This window comes from Dipodomys ordii, unplaced genomic scaffold (assembly GCF_000151885.1).
Source record: "Dipodomys ordii isolate 6190 unplaced genomic scaffold, Dord_2.0 Scaffold78, whole genome shotgun sequence".
Lineage (NCBI taxonomy): Eukaryota > Metazoa > Chordata > Mammalia > Rodentia > Heteromyidae > Dipodomys > Dipodomys ordii.
This window is the reverse complement of record NW_012267294.1, coordinates 7,212,459-7,224,208: the sequence shown is the minus strand read 5'-3', so window position 1 is coordinate 7,224,208 and position 11,750 is coordinate 7,212,459. Positions and strand designations below refer to the sequence as shown.

General features: G+C 48.9%; 1 protein-coding gene across 1 annotated transcript in view; it reads left to right on the top strand.

The window, feature by feature from the left end:
• Positions 1–677: 677 nt before the first annotated feature.
• The window catches only part of Spag17 (sperm associated antigen 17), a 98,596-nt gene continuing 87,523 nt past the window's right edge, over positions 678–11,750 (top strand). Inside the window, exons 1-3 of the mRNA XM_013024640.1 lie at positions 678–707; positions 1,629–1,772; positions 2,781–2,867. Of these exons, the coding sequence (XP_012880094.1) occupies positions 678–707; positions 1,629–1,772; positions 2,781–2,867 (261 nt within the window). The remainder of the gene's footprint in view (positions 708–1,628; positions 1,773–2,780; positions 2,868–11,750) is intronic.

Sequence of the window (11,750 nt, the reverse complement as noted above, 5' to 3'; positions counted from 1 at the left end):
CAGCTAATTCCTTGCTCTTCCCTAAGGGAATTGCTTCTTCCCCATCAGAAAGGATCACTATCACAAACAGAGAGGAAGGAATTACTAAACAAGGTCATTGTCTTTGACATTTAAGTAATTGTACAAAGGGATTTCAGTTCTGGAAGTCGTGGGTAGGATGTGTGTCAATCAGTGTCACCCTTGCGTCGTTCACTGTCTTGAGTCATTTACTTCTTTAAATTATTGGGTGCAAATTTCACATCCAAGTATAACTTTGATTTTCATTTTCTTTTCTTAGTGGTGATATTAAGAGTATCTAGTATCACACAACAGTCAACAATTATTTCTTGGATTCTCGCTATACTCTTAGCATCATTCACTCTCAGAATGTGCCAGGGAACAAAGCTAAGCCCCCCTGCCTTTGTTGTCTTTGTTGTGGTTGTGGTGATGGTGGTGGTGTACTGGACCTTATTGTTGCAATGATGGTGAAGGTGGTGGTGTACTGGACCTTGTTTAGGTGGTGGTGGTGGTGTACTGGACCTTGTTGTTTTGGTGATGATGGTGGTGATGTACTGGACCTTGTTGTTGCAGTGATGGTGGTGGTGGTGGTGTACTAGACCTTGTGGTGGTAGTACTGGACCTTGTTTTGGTGGTGGTGGTGATGTACTGGACCTTGTTGTTGCAGCGGTGATGGTGTAATGGACCTTGTGGTGGTGGTGGTGGTGGTGGTGATGATGGTGTACTGGATCTTGTTGTAGTGATGGTGGTAGTAGTGGTGGTGTACTGGGCCTTGTGGTGGTGGTGGTGGTGTCTGGACCTTGTGGTGGTGGTGGTGGTGTACTGGGCTTGTTGTGGTGATGGTGGTGTACTGGACCTTGTTGTTGTTGTTGTGGTGGTGGTGGTGGTGTACTGACCTTCAACCCAGGGTCTCATGCTCTCTTGGCTTTTTTGCTCAGGGCTGGTACTCTGCTGCTTGCGCCACAGACTCACCTCCAGTTTAGGGCTAGTTAATTGGAGATGGGCCCCTCCTGGGCTTCCTGGAGGGTCTGGCTTTGAACTTTGACCCTCCGCCCTCTGCTTCAGAGTCTCTGGGTGACAGCAGGATTTTTGCTTCTGAGAACAACTTCTCGTGTGTATTTGTGACACAGACCTTACACACCCGTTCCAAGTCACTAACATAAACCACGCCTTCCTCAAGAGCTTGATGCTTGGGCCTGAAATCGGGCACAACGCCACCCCCAGCCAGCACTGCCGGGTCAGCGCAGCCCGCGGAGGTCAGCCTGGCCCTTGGAGGTCAGCCTGGCCCTCGGAGTTTAGCCCAGCCCTTGGGGTTCAGAGCGGCCCTTGGAAGTCAGCGTGGCCCTCAGGGGTCAGCCCAGCCCTGGGGGGGGTCAGCCCGGCCCTGGGGGATCAGCGTGGCCCTTGGAGGTTAGCCTGGCCCTCAAAGGTTAGCCCAGCCCTGGGGGGTCAGCCTGGCCCTCGAGGTCAGCACGGCCCTCGGGGGTCAGCGTGGCCCTCAGAGGTAAGCATGGTCCTCGGGGGTCAGCCCGGCCCTCGGAGGTCAGCATGGCCCTCGGGGGTCAGCATGGAGCCTCCCACCCCTGCGCCCTCCCCAGAACACCGGCTAATGCGGCTGGCTTCCGTCACAGAGCGACTGGAAGGGCTCGGTGGCCTTCGTGGTTGGAAACCAGATTGAAGATGAGCTTCTCCTCATCGAGGCCCTCACTGCGGTGGTTCAGATCCCCCAGAGGAGACTCTTCAGTGTGGTGACCTGGCCGGACATCCTCCAGCAGGTACCTGCCGTGCCTCGCCTCTGTGCATGCGCCAGAAGGTGCCTGATCCCCCTCCCAGCCCTACCTCCCTGCCTCTGTGCATGTGCCAGAAGGTGCCTGACCCCCCCCCGCCTCCTAGCCCCAGCTTCCACCCTGTGCATGCTCCAAAAGGTGCCTGGACACCCCCCCCCAATCCTCCAGCTGCTCCTCCCTGCCTCTGTGCCCTGACCAGAGATTTCAGTCCAAATACTGGGTGTTTCGTAAAATTCAGTGAAGTCCTTCAAATCAAATACATAGCTAGAGACAGCAACTGGTGCTCATGCCTGTAATCCTGGTCACTGAGGAGGCTGAGATCTGAGGGTCACAGTTCAAAGCCAGCCCGGGCAGGAAAGTCCGTGAGACTCTGATCTCCAATGAACCAGCAAAAGACTGGAAGTAGAGCTGTGGCTCAAGTGGTAGAGAGCCAGCCTTGAGTGAAAAAGCTTAGTCCCTGAGTTCAAGCTCCCAGAGTGGCTATGCACAAGCACACGCACACACACACACACACACACATATGCACACACTGCAACAAACTCACACACACATACACATACACACACATACACACTGAAACTCAGACTCACACACATGCACACACACTGAAACACAGACACACACACCGAAACAGACACATACACACAGACTACGTTCAGTTGTCTAGTCGGGAGGCGTCACTGCCATTAGGATGTGATCCCTTCACCATCCCTTCGCTTGTCACAGTGCTGACGTCAGGCTTGCTGAGCTCTGTGAGGTTATCTGGTGAAAGATTAAGGAAGAATAAAACACTGGGCTCAGAGAGCCTGCCAGAAGGTGCAGGACATGGCAGAGGCAGCTGTGTCCCAGCTAGAGCCATCCGGAGCCTGCCGCACCAGCCCGGGCAGGCAGCTGCCTGCTGCTTCCTGGAGGCCCAGGTCCTGGAAATGAGTTTTGTGTGTGTCTGCTTCCTGAAGGTCAGCCTCTTTTCAATGAGTCTATTTACTCCTCTTACAGATCAATGAAATAAATGCACTTATTGGAAATGTCCCAGCCAAAAAGGGGAAGAAGAAAGTAAGCATTGGCCTTCCATTATTCTACGAGGTAGGTGTGCCACAGAGGTTTCTAGAAAAATGACAACCAAGTGATCAGTATCTTATTTTTCAACTTCATTCTTTGGTTGAAAGTAAATTTCTCATCCTCAATGAAGATGTTTGTTCCTGATGGTGAACACACACACACATACACACACACACACACACATGCACACATACACACATGCACACATGCACATGCACACACATACACACACATACACACGCACATGCACGCACAGTTTTGCCACACAAACAAAATCCACCTTTAGGAATAAAATTGTCTCTATTTGTCATTTGATTAGCAGTTAACTCATGATTAATTATTTAGTAATTTAATATTGGTATTGAGTCTTATTATAAATTTAACTATAGTAATATTTACTTATTTATTATTTAGTTGTTTATTATTTAAATATAACTACAGCCACTTAAAATTATAGATCAGAAACTTATATACAAACTGTTTGATTGTACTTTTCCATGAAAATTATTGTGCGTGCTATGTGATGGTCCCGTGTGCATGGGGGGGGGGTCCCGTGTGTGCGCACGTGTGTGTGTGTGTGTGTGTGTATGTGTGTGTGTGTGTGTGTGTGTACCCAAGCTTGAACTCGGGGCTTTTTGCTCTTGCTTAGTTGGCACTCTATCACTTGAGCCTCACCTCCACTCTGGATTTTTTCCGGTTAATTGGAGATGAGAATCTCACAGACTTTCCTGCCTGGGCTGGCTTTGTTTTCCGGTTAATTGGAGATGAGAATCTCACAGACTTTCCTGCCTGGGCTGGCTTTGAACTGTGATCTTCAGATGCCAGGCTCCCCTTCCCCCCCCCCCACCCCCAGGAATGAGTATTACGAGTGTGAGGAACCACCAGTAACCAGCCTTAAGACAAATTTGTTTCTACTTCAGTCCATTGATGTCCATGTCACGTGTCTCCGGTCTGGAATGTTCTGTCATGATCTCTTGGGCCCTGCTTGGGTACAGTACTACCTGAACCAGGCTCCCCGGGTGTAGCCACGGCCTCCAGCCCTCTGGGTTTCACGGGATTACCTCTGCTGCCCTGTTCTCACTCCCTTTGTGCCGTCCTATCCCATGTTGGGCTATTTGGAATGTGCGCACTCAAGTTGAAATATGATGTGATACCTGCCTCCAAATGATCGGAATTTTTCCTTCTGAAGTGGTCATAGCCATCCCGGGTCCAAGTCTCGGGCCTGGGACCAATTAGCTCCCCCAGAGGAGGCTTTCTTCTTCAAAGATGCCCAGTGAGAATCAGATGATAACAGGCCTCGCTTAATCCGGGCAGGCATCCCGACTTGATGTGGGCTAGCGCCCCGCGACAGCCCTGCACTGGTGGACCTCCCTCCCTGCCCAGGGAGCGCTGCGACTGAGGGCCGGCCTGGCCAGCCCTCGCCTGGGGAGGTCCCCCCACATCTGGAGCCCCCACATTCTTCCGGAGGAACGTTTGGGCAGCAAGCGTCCCACACCCTCCCACACACCCTTTCTGAATGGTTCCAGAAGCTAGGGGAAGGCAGGGCGGAGCAGCTAATGCAGGCGTTCATTAACATCATCACTGCCACAAAGGAATGGGAACAGATAGCAAATGCAGGCTCTGTGTGTGTGTGTGTGTGTGTGTGTGTGTGTGTGTGTGTGTGTGTGTGTGTGCCTGTACTGGGACTTGAACTCAGGGCCTGGGCTTTGTCCCTTAGTTTTTTTCATTCAAGGTTGGCACTCTACCACTTGAGCCACAGCTCCACTTCAAGATTTTTGCTGGTTAGTTGAAAATAAGAGTCCCCTGGGCTTTCCTATCCCAGCCAGCTTTGAGCCACGCTCCTCAGATTGCATCCTCCTGAATAGCAGGATTACAGGAGTGAGCCACAATGGCCGGCTCCAGGACACTCTGTGGGCTTTCAATCAGGGCCTCGTCGTTCTGACTTTAAACACAATGAAGCACCACTGTGCTTCCCAGTCTCCTGTTCTCCTGGCCTTTGGTTGATTACAGGCAGCCAACAAAGCTGAGACTTCATGGCAGCGCACTCCACCCCTGACAAGTACCAGAGTGCCAGGACCTCGGCCCATATTCCCAGGGACAACCCTAGATGTCCGGGGTAGGGCTGCATTCCCAAGCAATGCACTCAGGGTTTGGTTTGGATGGTTTGGTGTTGTGTACACACTGCCTCATTTCAAATTGTATAATTTCCCCCCCTGAAACCCAAGAATTCCATCTGGCCGTGAGACTGTCTCTGTGAGATACTCTTTCTTTAGAAACCAGAGTACTTTGAAAAGCAGCTATGCTGCGTGCTCATGTCGCCCCGCAGAGAAAGGGCCACAGCTCATTTGCCTATTCATCCAGCTTTTCCTTTTGGACCCCTTGGCCTGCTTGGCTGGAGCAGCTCCAAGAACTCAGATGGGGTGGACACGTGTGCAGCTGCTTCCTAACCCTCATCCCCAGTATGGGCGATGGGTGGTTCTGTGCACTGTGGGCAAGTGTCATCACACATGCAGCCCTGATGGGGCCACAAGTCAGTTTGGAAATGGATATGTGAATATTACCTGATCATACACTGACAAGTTCCCACATATAAGCAAGTCCTCATGCAAGAACCCTATGCGGGGCAGGGGGAGCACACCCCCCAAAAGGGCAAAGTATCCGTCCATAAGCCCGGTGCACAGTAGCCCTTCCATAAATGTTGCTTGAATGAGTGAATGAATGAATGAATGATTCAATAACAGGAAATAGTCAGTGGAGACTCTGAAGGACAGGTGAGAGGTATACAAGATGGAAAAGAAGATGAGATCACTCGCCGGAGTGTGGGCGGAGGGAGGGGAAGGACTCAGGCCAGAGGGGAAGATAGCGTTTGCAGGGAGGACTTGATGATTCTGATTTGTAAAAACAGCCTCCCAGGCCTGGCACTGGTGGCTCACACCTGTAATCCTTGCTGCTCAGGAAGCTGAGCTCTGAGGATCACAGAACAGAAAAGTCTGTGAGACTCTTGTCTCCAGTTATGCATCAAACAGCCAGAAGCAGAGATGTGACTCAAGTGGTAGAGCATCAGCCTTGAGTGGAAAAGCTGAGTACGATCAGCCAGGCCCTGAGTTCAAGCCCTCTTATACACACACACATACACACACACACACACACACACACACACACACACTCTAAACATGGGGGAAATGTACATGTTTTAGATTCATAGCTGAGCTTAAACTTACTTAATGAATCTGTTCAGACACTTCCCTCTGTGGGCTTCCTGACCCATATGGAGCACGGTCACCATCATCGGAAAGGGAAGCACTGACACGCTCCAAACCTCCTCCCACACGGGATGGAGTCAGACACACAGTAGGTCCACATTTTAAGGTGGGTGTGGAAATTTCCCACTCGTCCCAGTGATTTTGGTAAAGAAGGAAGACAATGCTAACCAGTGGGCTGTGGGTGGTTTTACAGCATATGGAAAGTTCTTCGGTTCCATTCCCTGTTTCTATTCCCATCAGAGAAGTCCATGAGACTGCTATCTCCAAAATAACCAGCAGAGACAGGGCTGGCGCTGGCTCAGAGCATGAGGCTCCGAGTACCAGCACTCACGCCATGCTTTGGTTCCTGGATCCTGGGTGTAGAGACGTTCCCGACCAGCTCCTCCCATGAGTAATTAGGCAGAAGACACACTACATGGGAGAAGACTCCCATGCCATCTAGCCTACCACCCCTTCCCACCTCCCTCCTTTGTGCACAGTGTCTCAAATGAGCTGTCGATCCAATCAAATCGAAAGCCCTTTTAAGGGTGGCCCCCTGTCAAAATGAAAAATGGAAAGTTCATGTCGTGGGTAGAAATGTATACTATGTGAAAGTATTTAAGGAGTTTGGCATTATTAAAATGGCAGGTGCCCTGGGAATAAGGAGAGCAAGATGTCACAGAAGGAAGGAAGGGAAGGCGAGAGAGAGGAGGCCTTCTCTGGCCTTTCCAATCTGCTTTTTGAAACAAAGCAACCCCCCCAAAAAAAATTGCTGGAAGAATTGGAAGGTCGCCAACCTAATGCCATTACTTCATAGGGCTGAGGGACACCCCAGGAAATTACAGGCTACTTCGTTTACTTGCAGGGAGAGTATTAAAAGCTGGTGCAGGAGATCGCCTAATGGGGTGCCTCGAAAAAAAATAACGGCTTGATTAAGGCCAGCCTGGCCCACGCGTGGTTTTCGGAAAGGGAAGGTCATACCTCAGGAACTTGGTGAAATTCTTTGAAGCTGCTAGGGCCTGCACCATGTTGAAAGACTGTGCAGCCCACAACTGGAGTGTCGTGTCTGTGGTTCATTGGTGTTTGGGGGTTCCCGATTCCCTAACCAACAGCAGAGAGAAGGATAGGGGGAAATCACCTCTGATGGTACACGCTGGGAGCTGGAGCAAATGAATACGGCCTGATACCTATTAATGTCGAATCACGACACTGAGGACCATTTGGCTGTAACATATCTAGGAATTACTGTCCCCCAAACTGTCCCCCAAGGCTTTAGAGGCCTTTCCCACTCACAGAAAGGAAGAAAGTGCTCGAAACTCACAAAGGAAAAGGTTAGGGGGAATTGGAACCCAATGAATCTTGCCACATGGAGAAAGAGAGCAGTCAATCGTGTCCACACCTGGAAGAGGCCAGCGCAGCCCAGCAGAGAAAGTAGTGCCCAGGCCTGGACAGAGAGGGGTGGAAGGCCAGGGGGCTGCTGCTTTACAAATGGGATCAGGGTGCAAATATGTTTGCTCCTCCTGGGAAACTTAGGGCTCTGATTCATAGAAAAGTGCAACTCAAGCAGAAACATGGGGAGACAAATCCCAATTGTGCCAGAATCATGTGCCAGCCTGGCGCCGGCAGCTGACAGCCCAGGGGACAAACAGGCATCAGGACAAACAGGGTGACAGGCAGGCCCCAGAGGCCCGGCACAGCACTGAGACTCAGACTTGGGACAGGTCCTCCTAGGAAGTTTGTATTTCTGTTTCAAAGGAAAGAGGAAGCCGATGATAAGACTTTCCAAAGGAGGGGAATATAACCAATGGTTCTTTAAAACAAAACACTTTCTGGGCTGGGAAGGTGGCTCAGTGGTAGAGAGCTTGCCTTACATGCATAAGGCCCTGGGTTCGATTCCTCAGCACCACATAAGCAGGAAAAAAAGCCGGAAGTGGTGCTGTGGCTCAAGTGGTAGAGTACTAGCCTTGAGCTGAAGAGCTGAAGGACAGCGCCCAAGCCCAGAGTTCAGGCCCCACGACCAGACCCAAAAACAAACAAACAAACAAACAAAAACACTTTCTGGCTACTAAGTGAGAACCAAGGTTTGTAGCCAGCCAAAGCAGAGAAGTAGATGAGATTCCATCTTAACCACCAAAAAACTGGGCTGGAAGCATGGTTCAAGTGGTAGAGTGCCAGCCCAGGAGCAAGAAAACCGAGCAAGCAAGCATGCTTAATAAGCATGCTTAGTGCCTGAGTTCAAACACCGAGTAGTAACAAAAAATGAAATGCATATATATTCATATCCTTCACTATTCTCTATATCAGAAGATATACATCTATATATTATATATAGTTATGTACAGAGATATCTATATAGAGATATGTACATATATGTGGATATATTTATCTATAGAGATAAATTTATATACAGTAACTTTTAAAATGTTGGAAGTAATCCAGTGATTCACCCAGGAATTGAGTTGGTTTCAGTTGTGCTCTTCCATGCATGGTTTGTAGTGTAAATTACTTTTTGCTATAAATGTAAATTAAAACAACAACAAATGGTCCCGTTCGGCTCTGGTGGCTCACACCTATAATCCTAGCTACTCAAGAGACTGAAATCCAAGAACTGCAGTTCAAAGCCAGCTTGGGCAGACAAATCTGTGAGACTCTTATCTCCAATTAACTAGCAAAAAAAAAGCCAGACATAGATAAGCCAGACAATGATAAGACTTTTCAAAGGAGGAGAACATAACCAATGGTCCTTAAAAAAAAAAAAAACACTTTCTGGGCTGGGAAGGTGGCTCAGTGGTAGAGCGCTTGCCTTGCATGCATGAGGCCCTGGGTTCGATTCCTCAGCACCACATAAGCAGAAAAAAAAGCTGGAAGTGGTGCTGTGGCTCAAGTAGTAGAGTGCCAGCCTTCTGCAAAAATGCCAAGCAAGCGCACAAGGCCCTGCGCTCGAGATAAATACTGGCACACAAAAAAAGCTGGAAAATAAAAACCATCATCCTAGAATTTTACAACCCAGTCTTACACTGTCATCATTCTGCATTTTCCCATCTAGATCATTCCCCTCACTCTTACACCCCACCTTTATTGAGTTTCCCATCTGTGCGAGGCCCCGGGCGGTGGAGGTGTCGACGCGCTCACCCCACCTTGGCCTCCATCCTTTGTGCATGGTGTGTTGCTTCCTGTGGTCCTGTGTCTGGGGATACCTTGCAGGAAGTCTGATGTCGAAACTACGAAGTTGAGCCTTGGGTGTTTCTGAGACTGCTCTTCACTGAGGCTCCTGGCTGATCGCCTTATGGGACACAATACACAGCAAAGGGCAATGATGCCAGGCATGGTGTGGAGGGGAGGGAAGGGGGAGGAGAGAGGGGTGGAACCTTCCAGAAGTCATCAGGGAGGCAGCAGAGATACAGCAGGCCCTGAGTCCTCAAAGGGAGAGATTGCCTGGCTGGAATTGAGGTATGGTAACGATTTTCATGCTTAGACACATTTTCTGTGTGACCTCTATTCCTGGAATTCTTTTTCCTTACAATCTTTGATTGTAAGGAAAGGAACAAAAAACATCAGATAGGTCAAGGGAAAGCACTCTGTCTCTGAGGTCAAACCCCAGTTTCAGCACTAAATAATACATACGTAAATATATAAATACGCATAAAAGCTGATATCCTTCCTTCCTTCCTTCCTTCCTTCCTTCCTTCCTTCCTTCCTTCCTTCCTTCCTTCCTTCCTTCCCTTTTCTTCTTTCTTTCTCTCCCTTGAAAGAGGGAGGTACTGAGGTGCAGGTACTGGGGCTTGAACTCAGGACTTCACACTCTCACTTGGCCCATTCCCCCCCCACCCCTCAGGGCTGGTGCTCCACCTCTTGAGCCACAGCTACACTTCTGGTTTCTTATTTCTGAAAGAAGAGTCTCAGAGTTTCCAGCCCAGGCTGGCTTCAAACCACGCTCCTCAGATCTCAGCATTCCTGAATAGCTATGCTTACAGGCGTGAGCCACCTGTACCTGGCTAGAAGAGTATATTACTGGATAGAAATGTATTTCTGTTTAATGAATAGATATTGTGGATGTTCACTTAATGACTTTCAAGCACATATGATAAGCCTGTGCAAGTTCATTCTCCTGTTTCTCACACATGATTGGTCAGGAAGATACCCTCAACACCCTCAACCCTGGTTGAGCAACGCGGAGCTCTCTAGGAGCAAAACATGGGCTCTGTACTCCTTCTGGAATGTACATATAGAAATATAGTTATAAATTTGGTTGTGGGAACTAGAATACCAAATCCTACAAATTCTGACCAAGGTTAAGGCATGGTAATGCATGACTTTAGTCCCAGTTCCTTAGAAGGTGGGGATAGGAGGCTCAAGGTCCAAGGCCAGCCCAGACAGAAGTTGCAAGTCCTTATCTAAAAACCAAAATTACAACAGCAAAAGAACTTGGGAGTACTTGGTAAAGCACTTACTTAGCAAATGTGAGGTCCCAAGTTCAAACCCTAATGCCACAAAAAAAAAAAAAAAGAAAGAAAGACAAAGCTGAACTTGTTCAATAAGCCCTGTTAGTAGGTTCATATTTCAGCTTCAAGCTTGGTCGGATGGCAGTGCTGAGGCTGTTTGAAATCTGTAAACTCTGACAGTGACCTAAACCAACAACAGCTATGCACAGCCCTCCATGTGGTGCCAAACACGTCATGTGAAAACCAACGAGCTTACCATAGCCTCAGACAGCGTTCATCCAGAATTTATATGACCCAGGCAGCCGTGGCTCATACCTGTAATCCTAGCCTGACTCAGGTGGCTGAGATCTGGAGGATCATAATCTGAAGCCGGCCTGAGCAGAAAAGTCCTTGAGACTCCATCTCCAAAATAACCAGGAAAAAGCCAAGCTGGAGGCATGACTTAAGTGGTAGAGCACCAGCTGCACACAAGGCCCTGAATTCCAACCCTAATACTGCCAACAGAGACAGACAGAGAGAGGAGGAGGGAGAATTCATATGACAAAGTCTACATCTACATTTCTGTGTTTTCATCCCAGGATGTCTTTAATTAGATCCAGCTCTTATTAGAAATAGCTGCTTATCTTAGCTATTCCCAGTCCTGCTGCTACCCTGCAGAGTAGCCAAGCAGGGCAGGAGGGGGGAGGGGTGGGTCCGAGGTGACACAGGCCTCTGGGAAAACCGCAGAGCCCCACTGTGTTGATGAAGACCTGGTTTGCATTGTATGCCTCCAGACTTGTTTTAGACTATCATTGGAGGGGGGGGGAGGAAGGGGGCGGGAAGAGGACAGATTTGATCTGAATTTAATGCAAGAGGCTAATATATTACTTTTTGTAACTAATAAAATTTCAGGGACTGACAGCAAATTTGGGATTTGCGTTGCCGGCAGTAAAATGTCTGCTTTGAATTAAGCAGCCCGATTTCTTCTTCCTGCCCAACTTGTTTCAATTTCCCGTGCACAAACCATGCATGGAACATTGCTGAGGCTTTCCCATGCTGGCTCATTTCAGGATCCTCATTTGATGAAGGAATAGACACACATACACACACACACACACACACACACACACACACACACAAACATACACACTGGTCCTCCTTTCTGAAGCAAGTGAAGGAGATACACTAGTGGACTATGCAGATGCCTTCCGTCTCTGAAGGCTGAGACTTATTCGTCACAAGCT